This window comes from Cavia porcellus, unplaced genomic scaffold (genome assembly GCF_034190915.1).
Source record: "Cavia porcellus strain 051 isolate PalLab524CR breed Dunkin Hartley unplaced genomic scaffold, mCavPor4.1 scaffold_7, whole genome shotgun sequence".
Taxonomy (NCBI): domain Eukaryota; kingdom Metazoa; phylum Chordata; class Mammalia; order Rodentia; family Caviidae; genus Cavia; species Cavia porcellus.
The window spans coordinates 22365328-22388127 of NW_026947490.1; the positions used below are offsets into that span (position 1 = coordinate 22365328).

At 54.0% G+C, this 22800-nt stretch overlaps 1 protein-coding gene and 1 long non-coding RNA gene across 7 annotated transcripts; one reads left to right on the forward strand and one right to left on the reverse strand.

The window, feature by feature from the left end:
- The first annotated feature begins 65 nt into the window (after positions 1-65).
- LOC134476674 (uncharacterized) lies at positions 66-1003 on the forward strand. The gene is made up of 2 exons (XR_010048480.1): positions 66-190; positions 713-1003. It is a non-coding gene; the product is annotated as an uncharacterized LOC134476674 (long non-coding RNA).
- A 9093-nt stretch (positions 1004-10096) lies between these two features.
- Positions 10097-22017, reverse strand: Kcnn4 (potassium calcium-activated channel subfamily N member 4). Of its 6 annotated transcripts, none has more exons than XM_063252063.1 (10): positions 20596-20618; positions 19066-19081; positions 18705-18800; positions 16844-17271; positions 15037-15172; positions 12849-12959; positions 12624-12742; positions 12309-12378; positions 10985-11151; positions 10097-10616 (listed from the first exon to the last, which is right to left on the reverse strand). In XM_063252063.1, exons 1-9 carry the CDS (start codon positions 20601-20603, stop codon positions 10987-10989), a joined length of 1149 nt encoding a protein of 382 aa, XP_063108133.1. In that variant the 5' UTR covers positions 20604-20618; the 3' UTR covers positions 10097-10616; positions 10985-10986. The 6 variants fall into 6 exon arrangements, with proteins under 6 accessions (XP_063108133.1, XP_063108135.1, XP_013002236.2 ...); XM_063252065.1 differs by lacking the exon at positions 20596-20618 and adding an exon at positions 20001-20344; XM_013146782.2 differs by lacking the exon at positions 19066-19081 and having other exon boundaries at positions 20596-21012.
- Positions 22018-22800: the final 783 nt, after the last annotated feature.

Here is a 22800-nt window from a genome sequence, read left to right on the forward strand (position 1 = left end):
CGACGGGAGCGCGCCGCAGATGGCTCTGAGCGTGCGCGTCTCTTCGGCGAGGGGGCGGAGAAGTAGGGGCAAGTGGAGTGGGGAATGGCAGCAGCTTCAGAGATTTCGAGTTCGAGACCCATCTCTCCACTGATGTTGGCAGGGTGCGGCGGGCTGGTGCGGCAGGGTGTTCCAGTGTCCTACGCTGAGGGTTGGTTCAGGAATTATTTAGACCTACTATTCCCTGGAAGGGATACCGGTCTGTTGAGGGAAAAGGCGAGGGGCTCAAATCACTTGGGAAAGAACGCGAGGTCGGGCAAGCGGCAGGAACAACTAAGCAAAGGCAGCGAGGTATATTGGAGCAAGGTTCAGCTTGGACTGAGGGTTCCCCCAGACCCAGGGGTGCAGGATGGGACGCCTGAGGTGGGCAGGTCAGATCCTGAAGGCTCGGGGATTCAAGGCCTACTTGGGGCTAGGACTACGCTATAAATCCCTCCGCCGCTACGGTGAGAGGCGTCCACTCCAGGTCCGAAAATTCAAAAACACGCGGGCAGAGCCCTGCTCTGGCCTCTAAGGACTCCCGGGTATGGGGCGCGGCCTGCAGGGGCGCATGCGCAGTCCCGTACTGCGGCAACAGGCTGTTTCTTGCTAGAGCAGAGTCGTTAGTGGGAGGTTTCTCGCTTTTCATTTGAAATCCTAAAGTGTTTTCTTCAATTGTATTAAATGTTTGTAGGTTCAACACTGTAGGAGACCGAGGTCAGAGGATCGCCCTGTGGAGTCCAGCCTGGGCAATTTAGTCATTTAAGGAGACTCAGTTTCAAAAAGTTAAAGTGCTCGCTCTGCCAGCACATACACAAAAAAAGTTTTAAAAGGGCAGAGGGGCCTGTAGATGCAGTCCAGAAGAAGGCCTTGGGTTCAAACTCCAGAACTATAAATAAATAAGCGAATGTTATTTGAACAGGTACTTTGTGTACCTACTGACTTAATTTTAGCAAACAAAAAGACAATAAGAGAATAAACATAAGCCTCCCCTTCTGGTCTCCGTTTCATCTCTGTGTCCACCTTGGTGAAATGGGGATAGTGACACCGTACAGCGTTGCTGACAGGGTTAAATGGTGGAAGTGCCTGGTGCATAGTAGCATAGTGTTATTTTGTTGTGGTCTGCAGTGATGATGTGGTTGATTGTGAGCTGCTTTCTCCCTGGCCTCATCCTGGTGCTACCTCCTCCCCCCCCAACATGCCAGACTACTGTTTCTTCAGACTGCCACATGCTAGGTGAAAACAGCGTAGATAGGGTAGATAGGGGACAGGCAGAATCCTGGGGCCTTAGTTGCTGTTCTTTAGCAACATGGTTTTATTTTTTCCTGGCACAGTCAGGGACTTAAAGGCCAATTTTGCTATGAACCATGCCTCTTACTTGGGTATACACATCCCCATTAAGTACCTAAAAGCAAAATGAAGTTTGATTTCATTTCGTATCCTTTGATACTGTACCTGTGGGTGTAATCTCTTCTCAGCTCTGCATAGAGGTATGCTGATCATTTAGGGAGTGCCTGTCCAGGAACTGGCCTGACACGGTTGATTAGCTGGTTGATTAGCCCTGAATTTACCGGACTTCACCCCCCCCCCACCTTCAAAATTGAGGATTCCAAGATAAGAGGTTTACCAAAGGAGTCAGCTATATCTGAGGGCCTCCAGCCATCATCCTAAACCTTAGACCTCTTAGATTCTAAGAAAGGTGGAGCCCTACATGACCAAGACCGCCACAGGCAGAAACCATCATTTCCTGGGAACAAAACCATCCCTCAGCCATAAAGATTCCAGAACAGTGACACCAGGATGAGATGATGATAAACTGGTCTCCATTCAAACCTTAAAAGCAGCCTGTGAGGTGTGCCAGGCTGAACCCCTGTATCAGACTGTGGGTGTCCCTCCTTCCCTGTCTTTCCTCTCCAGGTCCAATTACAGCCTTTTTCCTGTAAATTGGTGCTTTGGTTTTAATTTCCATTTCTACTAAAGCAAAAACCCAAGCTAACCAGCAACACAGTCACATAGACTAATTTGAGTTCTGTCACTTATGGCTTCTTCTGAGAGACTGTGGTGTTAAACCAGAACTCTCAAATGCAAGTATGTATTGAGCCATTACAGATGCTAGACAGAAAAAGGATCAGATTCTGGGCTGAGTTATAATTCTAATAATTATCTAGCAATTATGCTAGATAATTATTAGAAAAATGCCTGCTGGACCACAGCTAAGAGTATTTTTATAAAGAAAATTTGAAGGCAGCATAAATTGTTTATATGGAATTTATGTTGGTTATAGATGAATAAGGTAATGTAAAGGAGGGAAATTTGGAGAAATTCTTGTTGCTTTTGGGTTTGCTAGTTTTATAACCCAGATAAGGTCAAGATGGGATTTGAGTTACAGTTGCAACATGTATTCAAGACTGCATAATAGTCTCATTGGTTTGGGCCCTTAACTCTTAACTGATCCACCTCCCCATCGCTCTTCTATCTGCTGGTCATTAAATTTAGAACATCGGAGAATTTTGCTTTTGAATGTTTAATGAAGAGACACATGACAGACCATCTCTGGATTATGTCTTTCAGTGTCCCTTTCAACATCTCCCCTTCCAGCCACTATCTGTTTTGCTAACCTGAATTCCTCAACCCCTTATTACCTTTCATTTCCGGTTTTACATTGGGCAACCCTCAGTGGTGGCAGTGATTTGAAAAGGGAAAAGAAAAGGCACTGATGCTGTGTGCACTGCGTACCAGGCTCTGTTTTCCTGCTTTATGCAGGTCACTGCAACCTTCCCCCTTTTCTGTTTATCAGATTTTTTTTTTTTTTAAATGAGTCTGAAAGCAGAGAAGGACCTTACTGAAGGCCCTGGATTCCGCCCCAAGCCTGCCTCACTCCAGGGCGAGTCCACATTTCCCCGTACCAGGCATCGGGCCCTGTTGATGAATCATCAGGGTAGTCAGACACCATGTTAGCAGCATGGAATGCTGTTGGGTGGCTACCCTGTCCCCTATGAGCAGTTTCCTACTGATGGACATTCAGATTGTTTCTGAACTTCTATTGTTATCAACATTTGTTGTCATTAAAAATACCCTCGTATATCTGATTGTGTGCATATGCCTGTATTTTCAATGAAATTTCTTGTTTGAACTAGAGGGTGTGAGTCAAAAGCTATGTGCCCTGGGAATGTGGAGAGCCCTGCCAAGCAGTCCATTCATCTCTTTATTAATTCTCTCTTCATTGTGTGCATTCATGTAGTGGATGAGTTGTGGAGCTCTGGTCATCTGCCAGCAAAGTCGTGGCTGGAGTCCTGTAGTGATCAGAGGCAGCATCTGCCCTCCGTCTGCCCCGCCTGTATCTTAGTGGTACAGATGACATCAGGTAAAGAACAGAACACCAGTGGCAGGGGAAAAGGGAGATGTGGGCTACAGATACAAAGACAAGTTTAAGGTATCCAACGTACCACATGGTAACTACTGTTAGTAACAGTATGCCATATATTTGAATTTTGCTGAGAGCAGATTTTAAGTATTCTCACCACACTCAAAAAACATTTAAAAATAAGTATATGAGATAAGACAGATGTTAATTAGTTTGATGTAGCCATTTGACAACACATACATAAATCAAAACATCATGTTATACATGTTTACTAGTTTACCCCAAATCAATAGAAGGGAATGAGGAATAACAGGTCACAGTGACAACTAGTAACAACAGTTACATTTAAGCAGAAGCCTGAAAGAAGATAAGGAAATGAAACTTCAAGAAGATACTAACACCAAATATGGTGGTACACGTGTATAATCCCAGCATTGGGAAGCTGAAGCAGGAGGATCCTTCGAAATTGGAGGCCAGCCTAGGCTACAAAATACTAATCATACATTAAAAGACTAAAGCTGGATGTGGTGGCACACACCTGTAATCTTATCACTTGGGAGGCTGAGGCAGGAGGATCATTGTGAATTCAAGACCAGCCTGGGCTACAAAGTGAGCTCAAATCCAGTCTGAACTGTAGTGAGACCCTGTCTCAAACAAACAAACAAACAAGCAAAAATCATAGCAGAAATCTGGGTGTGGTGACACATACCTGTAATCCCAACTTTTGGGAAGCTGAGCAGGAGGATGATTGTGAGTTCAAGACCAGCCTGGGCTACAAAGTGAGCTCAAATCCAGTCTGAACTGCATAGTGAGACTCTATCTCAAAAAGACAAGACAAAACAAAAACCAAAAAAACCCCAGGAGATGCTGAAGACCGGTAACCGAAAGCCCTAGAGGTAGGAATAGATTTGCGAGGGGAGGAAACAAACTCAGTTTCAGGTTCTCTCGTAACAGCTTCTGACAGATGTGGGCTTCGGGGATTCCCCACGCACCAGGCAGCAGTCAGATCTGCAGCAGACACGGGCCAGGTGTCCTGGAGTTCAGCTCAGCTGTGAGACTGCAGTCCCAAGGCCAACCCCTCCCCCTTCCTGTGCCAGTCACAAGCTGCAGGTGGTTTTCTCTGTGTTGACTAATAGGCTATAAATTGGGGTTCTCGAAACATCTTCTAGGGGTTCGGCTAATTTGCTTGTGTGATTGCAGAACTCAGGGAAACATTGTTTTGTTTTGTTTTTACTAAAGTACACAGCTGAAAATACTTGTAGGCCAGCGTGTGGAGCTTCCATGTCCTTTCTGGACGTGCCACCTCCATGAACATGTTCAGTTGTCCAGAAACTCCAGATCCTGACTTTGTAGGTTTGTGGGGACTTCGTTGCAGGACACAATTGGTTCCATCATTGGCTGTTGTCTGTTCATTCAACCTTCAGCCCCTCTCCCTTCCCCGGAGGTTGAGGGTGGGGCTGAAAATCCCAATGCTCTAATCCTGTGGTTTTTCTAGTGCTGTCCCACCCTGAGGCTACCTAAGGGGCTGCTGACCACTGTCATCAGCTCATTAGCACCGCAAAAGACACTGTCACTTAGGAGAGGCCAAGGTTGTAGGAGTTGGGTGGTATGCCAGGAAGCAGGGAGAAAGATGAATGTGTGAGCATGCCTGAGAGAGAGACAGAGAGACAGACAGACAGACAGAGAGAGTTTTGGATATAGGTTCTCACTGTGTTGCTGGACTAGTCTTATACGCCTGGGCCCAGGTGATCCTCCTGCCTCAGCCTCCAGAGCAGCACTCCTGTGCTCAAGGACCAAATATGTTTTTGTGGTTTTTTTTTTTGTCTTTTTCATTTTTATCGGTACCGGGGATCGAACTCACGACCGCCTGCTTGCAAGGCAGGTGCTTATGCCGCTGAGCTAAATCCCCAGCCCCCCAAATATATATTTCAAAAGAGCCCAGGCTGGTTCTTCAAGGTAGCCAGCGTGACTGGAGCAGAGCAGTGGAAAGGGCAGAGGGACAGGATCATGTAGGGACAGAGACGTGGACAGACTTGGGTTCCACAGGGCCTTGTAGCCAGTGCCAGGATTTGGACCTTGCAGTGTAATACAGCGCTGTACACAAGGGCCACACGTTCTGTTGTATGTTTTCAGAGATATCTCCATGGTAAACAACAGAGACTGACAGTGGTCGCTGTGGTCAGAGCTCCGAGGAAGACCATAGAAATGTGTGAAGGTTTGAGCCACGCACCTTGTATCTAATCCGTGCCCCCCAGAAAGGTGAAATGGGAACAGTGCTGGCAGCTGAGAGAACAGTCCGCTGCCTGGCAAGAGTGGAAGGAGGAGATGATGCAGGCGCTCTGCCCGCCTGGACGGTCCAGGAAAGTCCATGGCTGGAATCGGTGTGGCAGGCAGAGCCGGGGCTAAACAGCATGGCAGGAAGCATAAGGCAGGGCCGACTCCAGAGGTGCCCTCGAGATCTACTGTCCTCTCGATGACTGGAGTTAATAACACGGTGGACTGGAAGATCGCTCAGAGAGCAGGTTTTAAGTGTTCTCACCACCAAAAAATACCTTTGCGGTGGCAGGCACCTGGCAATTAGCTTGATGGAGCCATTTCATAAAGTATACATATATTGAAACTCAGGGGTGCAGCATTAAACAGTCCTCAAGGCTGGGCGTGACCAGCTAGTGAAGAGTGATACTTTTTACTGGGATCTTTTTTGTTTTTTGAGATAATCTCGCTGTGTAGTCCAGGCTGGCCTTCAGTTTGCAGCAATCCTTTTATCTTGCCTCCTGGTAGTACAGATGTGTACCACCACACTTGGTTTGAATTTCTTAACCATTTTTATTTTTTGAGACAGGATGTCATAATGTAGTTCAGGCTGCCTTCAACTCACTGTGTAGCCCAGGCTGGCCTCAAACACGTGGTGATCCTCCTGCCTCAGCCTCTTGAGTGCAGGGATTATAGGTATGCATCACCACTGGGGTCGCTACAGATTTTTAAAGCATTCATAAAAGTATTTCAGTATAGAGAACTCCCACATACCTGCTGCCCCATATTGACAGTCATCTACACTTTTATCCCCCTACACAGAGTTTTATTTGTTTTAAGCAAGCTGCCCTGTCCTCTTTTCAGTAACTATCTGAACACGCTCAATGTTAGAGCTTCTCATGTAGATGATAGGTTTTATTTTTGGTATCAGGCATCAAACTCAGGCCCTTGCACTTGCCAAGTGCAAGGGTGATAATCAGCTGAGCTATATCCCTGGCCCGTAGATAATATATAAAGCCCAGGATTCTCTGGGATCATTTGGGCTGAGGAGCTGGAGAACACAGGAGAGGTCCGGGGATAAGCAGCACCCAGAGATAGGCTGAGGGCGGGGACATCAGAAGGGCCATGACTGGAGCCCAGGGGACAAAGGTCTCCAAAGACAGGGAGGTTGGCTGAAGGACTGGAGGTGGCTGTGGCGGCCACCATGAGAAAGATGAGGTTTTAATCGTCCAGTCAACCACGTTACAGAAACTCTCACATCCTAATGCTGCTTCTGGAAGGAAAAGCTTGTACTTTTTTACCTTTATCTTTGGGGGAGTGAGATGTTAAATTACCCTAGAGATAAGGTCAATAAATTTTTGCAAATAGCTAGGTTCATGTAGATAACCAGAAAATATTTCCAACGTCTTTGAGATTTTTTTCCCCTGTGCCCTTTCCCTGCCAGTTCCCTCTGCAGAAGCAGGCCCTGATCTGACACCCATCGCTATGCAGTTACTGCGCCTGTGTTGAGCTTCATGTTTTCTCCCCTCTCCTTTTAAGTTAATACGTGCCTGTGATGCAAAATAAATATACTCATTGTGAGAGACTGGTACACGCACGTATCACTTCTGGATTCTCTTCACAGACAGCCCATGTTCTGTCTCTTTCTTGGCTCTGTTTATAAAAGCTCATGCTGTATGCGGCAGGATTTTGCTCTGGTTTTTGGTTAGGTGTTGTTTTTCAGTATGAGGGACTGAATCGAGGGCCTGCCTTATCCAAGTGCTTATCATGGAACTTCATCTCCAGCCCCTTTTATTTTATTACTTTTAAAAATTCTGTGACAAGGTCTCACCGAGTTGCCCAGGCTGCTCTCTGATTTGCTGTTCTCCTGCCTCAGCCTCCTATGTAGCTGGGAGTGCAGCCATTGTGCCTGGGTGGGAGCAGGCTCTGGAGGCAGTGAGAGAGGCTGTAGACAGGGCACAGGGGGGTTGCCCTTGAACTGAAAGGCCAGCTCATTCTGGTAAAAGGAAAGAAAATCCTTCCATTTGACACCTTCTCCAAATTTCAAAAAACACTCTCCTGGCTTTTATGTGCTGGCAGCTGTCCCCTTAGCATAAAAGCTCCAAGCAGGTCTTTGCACTGCCGGTCTGGGGTTGATGTTGAAAGGCTTCCTTTATGAGCTGCAATAAAGAACTGGACGAAGCCTGGAGATGTTTGTTCTGAGCAGTCAGGGCCGATGAGAGGGGAGTGCAGTGCGCAGTTAGACAAAGGATGTTGGGGAAGGAAGAGAAGCCCAGGCTTGGCAGCAGCCAGGACAAAAAGAGAGAGGAGCCAGGGGAGGGGCACCAGGCCAGACCCTATAGAGTCCCCAAGGGACTCACAGGACCCTGACCCTGGAGCTCTGCTGTGCCATCGGAAGCTGAGCTGCAGGGGTAGCTGTGCAGGACCTCAGAGTTCCTTTCAGGCCTCAGAGCCAGGAAGGTCAGGGTGGTGGACGCTCGGAGCAGAGGAGGACATAGGCTGGGAGTGACAGGAGAGCTTTGAGGACAGGAAACTTCTAGCTTGATTGGAGTAGTGACAGCCCACCTGTAGGCATTTGTAAAGATTCATCGAGATCGTATTTTAAATGTGTATTTATGTAAAAGATACCTCAGTTACAGGGAAAAAGAGCTAGGCCTTGGAACTAGACGTGGACAGGAGTGCTGTGGTAGCCACAAAGGGGCCTGCGCAGGTACTCAGAGCATCCTCAGGGGCCCTGGCCGCTGTGTAACTGTGGGCGAGCGCCCACTTCTTTGGCCCATGCAGTCCTGTTGGTGGGCGTGCAGCCAGAGCAGAAAGAGGAGAGGGAAGTGGCCAGAACCCCCAGAGACAGCCCTAGAGGACAGGGCCCTGGCTCAGGCTGCAGCCTGGCTTTTCATCAGGTCCTGGGTGCTGAAGGCATGACAGTAAGAAACATAATGATAATAAAACACAGTGAGTTGCTGCCCAAGTATGTGAAGGAGCCAGTGAGCCAGGCGGCCGGGCTCCAGAGCCAGGCTCCCCGGACCGTATTCCAGCTCCCCAGCTCTCTGCCGTGGTTCCAGGCAAGGTTCTTGGTCTCTCTGTGACTCTGTTTCCTCGTGTTTAAAATGACCCCTATGGTGTCCTCTTCTGTGAGATCGTTTACATAGAGGGTAGCGTGGTGCTTCTTGACCCAGTGAATATGGAGACGGGACAGGTTTCTAGAGAGGGGTTCCAGGAGGTTGGGGACAGCTGAGCCACAGCCACCGAACAGCAGGAAGGCAAATGGAGCACAGAGAGAATGGTCTCAGAGAATGCACTTGGCTCCGCGGGGCTTCCAGCAAGGGTGAGGTGTCCTGATGGTTTTGGAAGTTCATCTGTCCCCTCCTTGGGCCTCCTCGCCTTTGCTCCCAAAGTGGCTGGCATCCAAGGGAGGGCAGCAAGTGGTAGTGGGTGATCGAGGCCCGGATTCGGTCCTGAGGGCTGGGGGACTGTGGGAAATCCAAAGATAGCTCTTGAGAGGCGGTTGACTCAGCCTGGGCTTCCCCAAGTGAGGAAGTAGATGAATCAGCCCTGCAACCAGGATGAACCTGCTGTGGAAGGGAGACCCATTCAACGCCCAGGCCTGGCTTCTGACTCACCAAGGACTGGGCCAGGACAGGCCGGTGTGAATCTGGGCTTTGCAGCCAGACGCTGACCTTCATGGCTGGGGTCCTTGGAGCAGAACCACTGCTCTCAGGACCTCAGTTTCCACACCTGTACAGTGGCAGGGACAGGGCAAGGGGTGGTTCTGGTGGTTTACAGAAATGGTGTGAGCATGGCATGGTAGCCCACACCTATAATCCAGCACTCTGGGAAGCTGAGGCAGGAGGATAACAATTCCCCGGAGCCAGTCTGGGCGGGCAATTTAGCTACTTAGCAAAAGCTTGTCTCAAAATTTAAAATAATTAAAAAGAGCCAGGTGGTAGAGAAGCCCTAGGTTCAATCCTTAGTACCACGGGGGGAAAAAGACCAAACAGGGACCACAGAGCTGGGAATGTGGTAGCTCCATGCCATCCCCTTCCTTCTCTGCTCTGGGATGCAGCAGACCCCTCCTGAGCAGAGATGACACTGGTGTGCAGGGTGGGAGGGAACCTGCCAGGTGGGAGCTGTGGTCCAGGCCTGGTGAGGCATGAAAAAAGGGAGAAATCAGCCAAAAAAAAGGAAGAAGGGCGGCCATGCAGAGTGTGGACATCAGTAGCCATTCTAAAAATGACTATTGCACGTATATTTGGTTCTTATTAAGTACTCAGCCCTCCGTGCCAGTTTTAATCTTCACAGCGGTTCCTTGGGGAGGCAGCCTGAGGACCACCCACCCATACGGGCGCGGGGGGGCACAAAATGGAGGCCTCCTTTATCCTCGCGGCAAACGCGAGGTGCAGACTGTCAAAATGCTTTCCACAGAAGGATCTGCCTCTTGGAGTATTTAGAAAGAAACAGTAACAGGTTTGTTTCCTTTTATTGCAAAGTACAGGAGCAGAGACTGGCGAGTCTTGCCCCCTCCCGCTTCCCAGCTTTGTTTCTGCAGCTTTGGGAAAACGGTGTCTCTTTGCTGTCCACTAGGGGGCGCCGCCTCCCACTTCTCAGACCTGGTTCCTTCAGCTGGGCCGTCCAGCGGGAACTGAAGCTTTCCAGGATCCTGAACTCTGGGCCCCTGGTCCTCTCTTCCACCTGGACCCAGGAGTCCCGCCCTAGACACCACTTGTTAGTGAAAGCCAGAGGTCTTCTACAGCAGCACGGTGGGAGGGTTGTGATGAGGGCGTTTGGGGTTGTAGTGACCATGTTCTCATTCAGGGCCTCTGGAGGTCCAAGGCTCTCCCCTGAGCCAGTTTCCCTTGAGGCTGCTGCCATGAGTCGGCCCAGCCCAGGGTCCTCACGCCATGAGGTGCTCTAGTCATGGGGCTGGATGAGGAGCCCTCGGCCTCCATCCTGGGGAAAGTAGTCTGATTCTTCCTGTGTGGCCCTGGGGAGATAGAGAGATGGGTGGACGGGAGGCCAGAGCAGAGGGAGAGGGCGATGGGGAGCAGGACTCAAGGGGGTGAAGGCTGCCGGGAGCTAGTACAAGGCGGGGTGAGCACATGAGGCAGGGGCACAGGATGAGCAGAGCTCAGGAGGGCTGGGGCATGGGCAGAGGGAGGAGCCGTACACGGAGAGGGAGGCCCTGGGAGACCCAGGGGAGAGGAGAGAAGCTCCCTCGATTTACTGCCAGCCAAGCCTGAATGCAGAGTCCTTTCCTCCTGGCAGAGCCAGAGCCCAGGAGAAAGGGTGGCCTCGTCTCCAGACCGGAGAACACCGGACACTTCCCTTCCCGCCCCATCCCAGCCCCCTCACCACTACGTGGCCTCCTGACTGGGTGCTGGAAGCTGCTGAGGGCCCAGGGCGGCGCTGAGCAGCTCACTTAGGGTGTCCAGCTTCTTCCCCAGGGCATCCATCCGCTTCTCTAGGGCCTCATGGGAATCACTCAGATGCTGCTGCAGGTCACTCAGGGTCATGTGCATCTGGGGGGGGGGGGAGAGGGCCGAGGTGCCAGGGCTCGTGGGGACCCTCTCTGCTCCAGACTAAGCAGGAGAGTCAGCAAGGACAAGTCCTTCCTGGCCCGTAGAGGGCCACTCGATGACTGTTGCCTTTTCCACCACCCAAGTCCCAGCCATGCGCCCAGGTGCTTCTGCTGGAGAGTTTCAGATCCTCTTAAAAGCTGCGGGGAGCAGAATCCCATTCCATCTCACTGCCAGAGAAACTGAGGCCTGAGCTATCACAGGGCATACTGCTAGCATCGGGCGGGGAATGGAACTGGTGTCCCTTAAAAGTGTGTGGAGTTGGGAACGCCAGCTTTAAAACCCAGCTGGCTGTTTCCCCACGCCATTGCCCAGGATTCAGCGAGATCTTGGATCGGAAGCTTCCTACAGGAGCTCTTCAATTCTGTGTTTCAGGCTTCCCAGCTTCAGAAATTGCCACCTGCTGCTTCTGGCAGACCTGGGCCGCCAGCTCCTCTCAATCTGCCACGCATTTCGGGGACTGTATCTGTGCCTGTGTTTACCATGGCACTGGTGCCTGGGGCCACTGTTTGACTTGCTGTGGACCAATGAGAAGAAGCAAAGACAGCCAAACAAAGAAAAGGTGCCAGGAGCCAGGCCAAGGGAGCGGTGGTGCCACTGATCCCTGCACAGCTGGGATCAAAGGTCTTGGTGGGAGGGGAGAGCGGGCCAGTCACTGGGGGCCACAGGGCCCTGCTTGGCACCAGCCCTGGGCGCCCCTCACCCAGAGCAGAGATTGAGCTGTCCTGAAACAATGTCATTTGTCTTCCTGCCGGCATCGTTAAGTAGAATTTTATTGGTTTCCCCGTGTGTGTTTGGGCTTGGTTTGTAAATTTGCTTAGGTTTTATTGTATAACAGTCATAGTGGGAAGGAATTTTATATCCGTCCACAAGTGAGTAAGGTGATAATAAAGATAATTCAGAATCAAACGCTGGAGCTCTTTATCATTTCTTTTTAAGCTTGAAAGGGCTTTGCACCTTATGTGTATATAAGCAGCTCTTTATCGCTCCCCCGCCCTTCAGTCGGTCATAAACTTCTGCCTTGCCCCCGTGTGGCCAGGCCTCTCCCGTGCTTTCCCTACAGGCAGGCCTGACCTCCTCCTCTCCCAGGTCCCTGGTACCTTAGAGATGTCCACCATGGAGTTCACTTGCTCCCGGAGCTTGCGGTGTTTGAGCCGCACCTGGCGGAAGCTGTGGGGGTAAGCTGGGAGTCAATTCTCCTACACCCCTGGCTCCTAATCTCACCCTGTCTCAGGGATGGGCTGAGGGCACGCGAGACCCACAGGGACCCCACTGCAACAGAAAGTGCTGGGGGGCGGGGGTGGGGCGTGAGGATGGGCTCCGCCCCCAGGGGAGAAGTTACCGCCCCCGACACATGGAGGCGGGTCCTGACACAGCCGTGCAGAGAGCGGCGGCACACCACGGAGGGTCCTCACGTGTGGATGGCGGCCAGCAGCTTGCGCTGGTGCCGGCGGGCGGCGCCCGGCTCCTTCCTGCGCGTGTGCTTGTAGTACATCCAGGCCTCCTGCAGCAGGCGCGCTGCCGACTCCTTCATCTGGGGGGGGGGGGGCGGCAGGGGTCAGTGCCCCGGAAGAGGGAGCCTGACTCCTGGGGATGCCTGGAGTCGGGGTGAACCCTGTGTGCCCCAGACACAGCCTCACCTCCTTGGCATAGTGGATGTCCATCATGAAGTTATGCACGTGTTTCTCCGCCTTGTTGAACTCCAGCTTCCGAGCTACCACTGCCACCAGCAGGGCCGTGCAGCACACCCCCTGCAGGGAAGGCGCCAAGAGTGGTCTGGGCCTGTGGGACACTGGGCCTAGCCTTGTGCCACCACCTTCTCCCGATGGACACCATGGGCCAATCGGCCTCTCTTGCTAGGCATGATGGGGGTGGGGGGGACTGGCTCTGGTCCCCTCCTTCCTTGCTGTTCACATCTAGCTGGCTGTCAATCATGGGGTGAGTCCCTCCCCCTGCCCAGGGTGCCTCTAGCCTTTCCTCAGGGAGACCTGCCACTCTGACTCTAATCTGTCCCTGTCCCCCTCTTGCTAATGTCTGTTGGGCTCCTGCTTCCCTGAGCTTCTTAGCCTGGCTCTCTCACTCTTCCCAGCCTTCCTGCATCAGCTTCTCCTCCTTTCCTTCTCCCAAGCCTCCTGATCTTCAGGCACTGTCGCATCCCAGTAGCTCTGGGACACAGCCCTCTTGTACTTGGAGGTATGATGTGCCCTTCTCTGCAGCTCCCCACCCTGCGTGGCTCGGCTCTCCCTAATTATAAACATGGGCTCCATGGAGTCTCTGGTTCCCAGTCCAGCTCTGACCAAGCCATTCAACCTCTGGGGGTTGTTTTTCCATCTGTAAAATGGGCACACTCTCCTAGCATCACCGGCTCTGAGCCGACACCTGGAGAGCATTTGGGATAGAGATTGGCCACCAGTGCATGCCCAATCGGAGTAAGTGAGGGCTACTTCCATTGCACCCTGGAACCTACAGGCCAGAAGAGGTTGTGAGCTCTGGTGCACACTGCCTTATCTTTCTAAGTCTCAGTTTCTTCTATTAAATGAGGGACCCCAGGGATCCCCAAGGCAGAAGGTCCCCAGCCTTTGGGAGTATTTTCCTCTTCCCTTGTCCCAAGGACTGCTCTGCCAACCATTCATCACCTGAGGACCTGGGGCTTAGAGATTCAACCTGTCCTTCCTGTCGGCAACATGAGGGACTGGTGGCTTGGGTACCTGAGGGCCCAGGGACACAGGTCATGTGGGAAGGCAAAGGCCAGGACACTGGGTGCTGGGCCCTGAGGGGATGAGCTGGGTGGGGGAGCAGGATGCTGGGTCCGCGCTACAGAGGCCTCCTGTAGCAGGCATGTGGCTGACCCCTTCATCTGGCAGTGAGCAGCACAATGTCAGTTTCTGGGAAGGAGCTGGGGCCTAGACACCCAGGTGCTGGGAGGGGAAGGACCTGGCAGGAAGGAGGTGGCTGTTGGGATTCAGGAAGAGGCTGACCCTGGGGGAGAAGCTTGATTCTGCGGCTTGGAAGCCTCTGCCTCATCCTTGAGAGCACAGAAGCTGGATGTGGGATTTTACAAGAGCAAGGTCCCCAGCTGCACTTACTGAGCACTGTCTGTGTAGGCATTAGGCCCCTTCAGAAAGCCTGTGCTGTGCATGGCTTAACTCAGAACCCCATGAGGTTTTGGCATCCCCATTTTATAGATGAGGAAATTGAGGCCCAGGGAGATGATATGGCTTGCCTGAGCTCCCTAGCTAGAAAGTGGCAGAAGTGTGATTTGAACCCACAGAGCCTGGCCCTGAAGGCACGCTCTTGATGATGACCCAGGGCTCCTGATGGGGGCTAGAAGACTGGAAGCCCAGCTCCTGGAGGAATATGGGGCTGGGAAGTTGAGGGCTTGCATCCCTGAGGAGGATGAAGGGTTAGGTTTTGAAGAGAAAGGATTTAGGGGGAGGAGTCATTGATTTTCTTTTCATTGATCTTAAGAAGAAATGAGAGCCAGCTATGATGGTGTGCAATACACCTCCCATCCTAGCACTCTGGGAAGCTGAGGCAGGAGGGTAAAATGTTTGAGCCCAGCCCGAGCAATTTACCAAGGAAGACTCTACCTCAAAATAAAAATGAGGCCTAGAGCTTTAACTCAGTCTGAAGGCCCTGGGTTCAATCCTCAGTGTGAACATAAACAAATAAAGATGTGGAGACGGGGACTTTGGTGTCCGGGTCCTGAAGAGAAAACAAGGCCTAGGGAGGCGCAGACCCTGAGTTTCTCAGGTGGGCCCGGCTCTGTGGCTCCTGGGCCTTGAGGCTGAGCAGCTGGCGCGGCTCGGTCCCCGGGGGATCGCTCACCATGACTCCCGTGCAGAGGCAGACGATCTTGCCCCACATGGTACCCGGTACCACATCCCCGTAGCCGATGGTCAGGAAGGTGATGGGGATCAGCCACAGCGTGTCCGAAAGGTGCCCGGTGGCATTGACTTCCTGCCTGCAGGCAAAGGCAGGTTAGTTCTGAACCCTACCCTGCTGGCGTCTCTTCCCTGCCCGTATATATCCTCCATCCCCAAAAGTACCCGCACAGAAAGCCGGTAAGTCCTGGGCTTTGGAGAGCCTCCCTGACCTCTTTCCCTGTGTGCGACCTGCCAAGATGCTCAGGCTCTCTGGGTGATGGGATTCAAGCCTGAGTCCAGCCAGTCCCAAAGCACGTATGGTTGCAGCTGGGCTGCAGCCTACAGACTGTGTGGATGATGGTGGAGAGGGCGTCAAAGCCAACCAGAGGTTTACCTCTAGATCCTACCAAAGGGAGGGCCATTTGTCTAACTCCTACAGAGATGCTATACAGCCTACAAGTGGCCTAGCAGGATCCCAAAGTGGGACTCTAAAAAGGTCTGTCAGGATTCTGTCCTTTCTGCTTAGAGGATTTTTTTCTTTTATCATTTTTTTTTTTTTTTTTTTGAGACAAGGTTTCACTATGCAGTTCAGGCTGGCCTTGAACTTACAGCAGACTTCCTGCCTCAGTCTAACCAGTCCTGAAACTACAGGTATCCACCACTATGCGAGCTGGAAGGGGATGTTTAGGTGCATCCTGATGGCAAAGTCGAGATTTGTCTCACTGAGTCCAGATCAGCAAAGGACGCTTCATTCACAAGAGTCCCAGGTGTTGTGGGCCCATTAAATTAGTGAATCTACACTGCTAACCAGTCCCACACCCCTCATTTCTGAGTAGATTCAAGTCTGAGGGTCTGGGGATTTTGGACTTTGACTCCTTCCCCATCCTTCCATTTTCCAGAGGAGAAACATGTTTGGGGTGGGGAGGGATCATTCGTTCACCCTGATGTCTGATGCTCAGCTGGGAAAATGAAGATACTGAGAAGTGGAGGAGTTTGAAATTACAAAAGGACTGAGTTGCCAGGAGACCTTAAAGATGATGGAATTTGACACCCATTTTACAGATGAGAAAACTGAGCCTCAGAGAGGAGACATGGAAAGCCAGACTTTTTCATTCTCCAACTTGCCTTCAGAGTCCTTTGCTAGGTGCCCTAAAGCAGAGGTTTTCTAACTTGGGTGGGCTTCACCCAGAGGGCTTCTTAACACATTGCTGGGCCCCACTTCCCAGAGCTGTGGATTCCACAGTTCTGTGCAGGACCTGAGAATCTGCATTTGCAGAAAGCTGCTGCTGCTGGCCCTGGAATCACGTTTCCGAACCACACTGCCTAGGCCTGCTCTGCATTCCTTTCTCTGTATGAGACTCTGTCAGAGCCTCTGAGAAGGTATGAGCTCGCGCTGCATCGTTTATAGTTTGGGGGGCAGCCAGGAAGCCATCCCAGTTCCCTGCAGGCAGTTCTCTAGAGCAGATCCAAATCTCCTGCGCTGTGCTAATTTGGAAAAGATGTCCCCTTCCTCCAAGGCAGATGCAACTGCTAGCCAGGTCCCAGAGCCTGGTTTCGGAGGAGGAGCAGATGCCTGGAAAGCTGAGGCGGGAGAGGCCCGGGAGCCAGGCGGGTTGGCATGGAGGGTATGAGCCAATCCGGTCTTGAACACAGGGTGCAGGTGCGAGCCTGGCTCAGGTTGGCCTCAGCCTGCACCACCGCACAGGGCAGCCTCCTATCCGCAGCCTCAGGCGCTTCAGGGTCCCCCCCCCTCCCCGGGGCGCTCTCACCTCTCGGCCACCGACAGCACCCAGGCTGTGGTGAGCCACAGGCCAAGCGTGAGGCAGAGCAGCAGGCGGCCAGGGTGTGTGTTCATGTACAGCTTGGCCACGAACCAGTGGCGGAAGCGGACCTGGTTGAGGGCGCCGATGCTGCGGTAGGACGCGTTGAGCAGGACGCCGCTGCGCAGCAGCACCGCACGGGGCACCAGGTAGAGGCGCAGCAGCATGGCCAGCGACAGCAGCGCCTCCCCTTCGTCCAGGAAGCTTGGCCAGGCCTGCGTGGTGGCCCGCTGCATCTCGGAGCCCAGCGCGCAAGGCGGGCCCCGCACGGGTGCCGGGTGCAGCCCGCACACCGTCAGCTCCAGCAAGATCTGCGCCACCTGCCGCCGGGTCAGCGCCACGCGCCAGTCTCGGAGCCCGTTGTCGGTCATGAACAGCTGCCGGGAAGGGCGGACAGGGGAGGGGTCAGGTGCAGGTCAGGCGGCGGCCCGCCAGTCTGTGCCCCGAGATAAGGTGGGGCGTCGCTGGCCCTGGAGGGGGAGAGAGAGCAGGGCGTGGGGCTGGGGAGGACTCAGGAAGGAGCGGGACAGGTGCTCAGGAGGACTTGGCTCTCCAAGGTCTCTTCCCCCAGTTTCTGCCCAAGTCCAGAACTTGCAGTTCCGAGTTGGGGTGCAGCTCAGTGATAGAGCGCTCCCCAGCGCAAGGCCCTGAGCTCCATCCCCAGTACCATGGGCCGGGGCGGGGGCAGAACTTGCATTCCCTGAACACTAATTGAGCACCTGCTCTGCGCCCAGCCCACCGGGTCATGATCTATATGATGAGGCTCATAGGGAACAAAGCACTCTCTGGGGCCTGCATTCACATTCTAGAGGCCTCTCCTGCCCTCACTGCGGGAGACTCCAGTTGTAATTGGCATAGTAATAACAATAGCAAACGTTGACAGAGTGCTTTGGCCTCGCTGGGCACTGATCCATGACATTTGCATGCCCTGACTGGGTGAATGCTCACAACATAGTGAGACTGATATTACTACCACCATTTTGTAGATTTGGAAACAGAGGTCCAGGTCTGTCAGATACGGAATGATACACAGGCAACAAGACCAGTGGCCCAGACAAATTAACTGCTCTTTCTTACACATACATCACACACATTTGTACTAGGGATTGAACTCATGACCTCTGTACTAGCTCTATCCCCAGCTCTTTACTTTAGTTTTGACTTTGAAACTAGGTCCTGCTAACTCCCTAAGTTGCCCCGACTAGGCCTGAACTTGCCATCTTCCTGCTTCGGCTTCTAGAGTGCAGAGATTACCGGCAGGCACTACCATGCCCAGTTCAGGACTGTTACTAGCAAAGGGGTTAATGTGTGCTTTTCACTGAGCGCCTCTCACGTGCCAGGCCTGTTATGTACCAGGGTTACCATGCACAGCCAGTAATCTCCATGTTGAATGCCGATGTAGGGGCAGTGGAACCTGGGGGGGTGGGCGGTGGCTGCATCTGGGTGAGCCCACAGGCGGGCCATGCATGTGAAGAATTCCTAGGTCTGGGTGATACTGGCACAGGGTGGGGGCAGGCACTCAGCGGCACCTCAGGTGGCCTGGGACTGGACTGGTGAAGACCCTGTGGAGGGCAGAGTGGACAGACGGAGGCCAGTGGACAGAAGCAGGGAGACTGGGGGCTGGAGAGACAGGACCTCAGCATCCTGGGTGTGCAGGAGCGGGGCTGTGCCGCGGGTTGGGGAGCGGCTGGGGCTGCCTGGGCACCACTATCCATCTCTGGCTCCTCTCGTCCCAGTGGGCATGGGTGTGGAAGAGCCTCATCACTCAGATTGGGAAGCTAATGGGGTACATAGGATTTGGGGGTCCTACCTGGACCTCTTTGGCGTGGAAGGCCATGATGAAGCAAAGCAGCAAGACAGTGGAAAGGCTGATCATGCACTTAACCAGGAACAGGTAAAGTGCCCACTGCGGGAGGACAGGAAGCCAGTGAGGCGCAGGCCTGGCCAACCAACCTCACTGCTTTCCCTAGAAACCCCCTTCGTTCCCCCTTTCCGGTTTCCGAGCCCCAAACCCGTTCCACCTGGGATCTGCGTGTGGAGGAATCCAAAACCATCATCGGGTCCCCAGAGGAAGGGGTCTCATCCTTTCCCACTGGCAAACCTGTCCCTCTCTACCTTCCCCTGGGTCCTTCTTATGACCCACACCCCAAAAGGGAGACCTTGAAACTCACATTCTTTGTGTTCTGTCTGTTCAGGAAGAAGAGTCACTCAGTTAGGAGTCTAGAGTGTCTAGAGAAAGACATCTGGTCCCTAGAGAAAGCCCCTGCCTCCACCCCTGCCTCTTCCCTTCCCACCCGGCTGCTCCTGCCCTAGAAACCAACTTCAACTCCCTCCTAGTTCCAGAAGAGTCTAGAAAAAGGGGCTGGGGATTTAGCTCAGCGGCATAAGCGCCTGCCTTGCAAGCATGCAGTCATGAGTTCGATCCCTGGTCCCAATAAAAAACGAAAAAGACCAAAAAAAAAAAAAGGTCTAGAAAGTATCTCAGAGAACTAAATGACACCCTGGGCTACTCTCCTCCGGGGCACTGAATGCCTGAGACCCCAGTCTCAGATCTAAAAGCCCCCAACCCTGCCCCTGCGTTTTCTCCTCCCTGCCCCTGCCCCCCATTCTCCTGGCTCCAAGCCCTGAGCAGATCTGGCCGGAAGCACAGGGCCTCCAGAAACCACAAGGACTGTTTTTCCTCTCTTTGTATGGCGATACCTTGGAGGAATCTAGATTGTGGAGGGAAGAATTTAGAGGAAACTGCAACTGCTGGGCTCCCTAAGACACCTGCTTGGGGGACCTTGTCAGGGGAAGGGGACACCTGGGCTTCCTACTCTGAGCCCTGCACCTGTCTCTCTTAAGTGGCTGCCAGCTCCCCTGGCTGGGCCTGGGCCAGGGTGCCGCCTCTGAGCAGGGGAAGAGGGCCAGTTTCCTGCCGGGGCGGGGGGGGGGGGGTGCAGGGGAGGGCTCCCCTCCCCTCCCCTGCCTGAACAATGGTGCTGTTGTCCCCAGCCCTCCCCACCCCCTTCATCCTTCTGTGCTCCCTAGTCCCCTTCTCTCTCCATCGGGATGCAGCCCCCTCCCCATTCTTCTCTGATACCCATGCTTCCCATCCCATCCTCACCCCCACCACCAAAGTGGCCCCGCTTGGACCCTGGCTCTGGTTTCCGAATTCCGCTTCTCCTGGGAGGTTGATTCTGGCCCTGTGGTTTGAGGGTCTGTGTTCGTCGGCCCCTCTGTCTGTGGCCTCGGTGGTGCCTTTCTTGGCGCTCTCCAGCCCTTTCTGTTTGGCCTGTGACTGTCCCTGGCCTTCCTTGCCTCTGTGTCACTGTCACTGTCCACCTTTCCTCTCCGTGGCCCTGTCTCTCTCCGGACCTCTCTCCCTTCCTTGCCCGTGGCTGCCTTTCCTCCCCAGCCTTCTGCACCTGCACTGGGGAGCAGGTGTGGGGGCCTCACACAAGAGTTCAATCAGACTGCAATGCGGGGGAGGAGAGGGGAGTCACAAGGCGGGGATGGAAGGGGGCTGGGCAGGACCCTGTGGCCCTGGGCTTGAACTCTCACCCTCCTTTTGCAGACCTGAAGCTCAAGGCGCTAAGCAGCTGCACCCCTCCCCTTCCCACTGCTGGGACGGCAGCCCCCGTGGCAGGTGGTAGAGGGGAGGAAGGCTTTCGGGTTGGAAAAGGTGAAGAAGAGGGCTGGGAAGGAGGGGACCCTTGTACCTCTTCATCTGCTACTGCTCCCCGGCTCCCCGCTGGGTGCGGTGGTACAGCGTGGGAGCGGAGGGCAGGCCCCAGGCCTCGCTTCCTGTTGGCATGAGCCTGGGCGTCCCACCCCCTCTGTGCCGCTGCCTTCTCCTCTCCCGCCTGGACAGAGGAAGCTGGCCTGCCTTGACCCTCCTGCTGGTCACCGCAGAGCTGTCCACTTCCCGATCCCTGGCCGAGGTCAAGCTTCCAGGCCCCCAGAATCCTCCCAACCAGACCCTCAAGCCAGCCCCCTCCCCACCCCGCAGCCCAGTCCCACTGCCTCTGCCCCAGACAGGTCTGCGGCCTCTCCTTTCCTGTTGAGCAACTCTGTCCCCGAAAACCGGGGTTTGATCCTTGTGCTCTGCCTGCCCCTCTCATTGCCTAGCCCTGGAGCTGCAATGTTCTGGGAGCCTGCTGAGACTTGTTCTGCCCCCTTGACTCCCCACCTGCCTCAAAGTCAGCACCTCTCCCCCTAGACCTCCTCCGACCCCTCCTTCAGATCCCCACCCCTTCTCCCCTGGGGCCCAGGAGTCCCCTGCTACTGTAAACTCGCCCCCACATTCTCTTCCCTCCTGGACTGAATGAATGGCAGGTTGATTGGGGGGGACATGGAGCTAAAGGATGGAGATAGGGGGTATCCAGATGGGGACCAACTTCCCAGCCCCGCCCCCAGCCAGTTTCTTCTGGGCTCTGGCCACTGCTGTCCAGGCGCCAGGGAAATGGTGGTGGAGGTCAGATAAGGAGCAGGGAGCCTCTCCCTCCCTCGGAGAGAAGCCAGTCCCTCTCAGCCTGCACTCTCCAACCCTGGGCTATCAGTCAGTCCAGCCTCCTTCTGACTTCCGGGGCTCAGGCCCCCACGGTCTGATCTCAACTTCTTAGGACCCCTCCTCCCTTCCCTTTGCAGCGAGGGTCCCCAGAATCTAACTCCTTCAGGTCTTAGGAGCCTCGATCCCCAGTTCGTTCTCCCTTAGAGCAGGAATCCAAGCCCCTAGCCCCTTCTCTCTCAGCCCCAGGGGTCCAGGCCCCCAGTCTCTTGTGCCCCAGCGTTAGGGTCCCACTTACCGGACACCCCCCGAACCACAGCATCTCCGCATGCAGCACCATGAGTCCAATGCCAGCTCCCGCCAGTGCCAGCGCCCAGCCAGCCAGCCACTTCTCCTCCTCCAGCAAGCGCTTTCGCCTCCGCAGGGCCCCCAGGCCAGCCACCAGGTCCCCGCCCATGGCCCCTGAGGTCTTGAGGCTCAGCCAGCTTCCTGCCCAAGGTCCCCCACCTCGCAGCACGCAAATGGCAGCCACTTTGGCTTCCAGGCCGCCGGCTGCTCGGCTCGCACTGGGGCTTCTGCTCTGAGGCAGAGGCACGGCAGAGCCCTGTGCCCTCTGGGGAGTGGTAACGGCTGCAGGGCAGGGCGGGAGGGCAGGGCAGGGAGGGCCCTGGGTAGGGGGAGGCTCCCCCAACCCCCCTCCCAGACTAAGGAGGGGCTGGGGTGTGTCTGGGTCAGAGCAGGGAAGAGGAGGTGTCCATCCACGTGGGCAAAGACACACTGACACACGATGGGCTGTGCCTACAACCGGCTGCACCTTGTGACACACAGTTACACCCACCACACCGCTGGACACCACAGGACACCGACAGCCAGAAGGGGAGCTTTGCACACTGAGGCACACGGCACAGCCTACACTGAGTGACTCACAACTCCCGTGGAGCTCTGAAACCCACAGCCACACCCAGACACCACACACATGGTGTGTGACACAGGCCGGCACAGAGGCAGGCAGGCAGCACCCCAGCACACAGGGCTGCCCAGACCTTGTCCACACACAGGCAGGACGTTATATTCACAATGCAGTGACCTTCTCAGACAGGTAGAGCCACACCCAGACGACACACGCGGCATGTTGTGCACCCGTGCTACAAAGCCGTGCTTCTCAAACATGCGGTCTAGATGAACAGAGTCAGCCCCAAATGCTACCGCGCACAGCACACACATGTAAACAAGGCGCTCATGATGTCCCCAGCATAATGCACTCCTGGAGCCTCGCCTGGCAGTGCAAACACACAGGACGGAGACATGGCTGTGACAGCTTTAGCCGCCCAGTGTGGAGAAACACACAGATATGTGTCACAGTCCCATGTGATCAACACACATATAGCCGTCATGATGATTCACAGTTCACACTGAT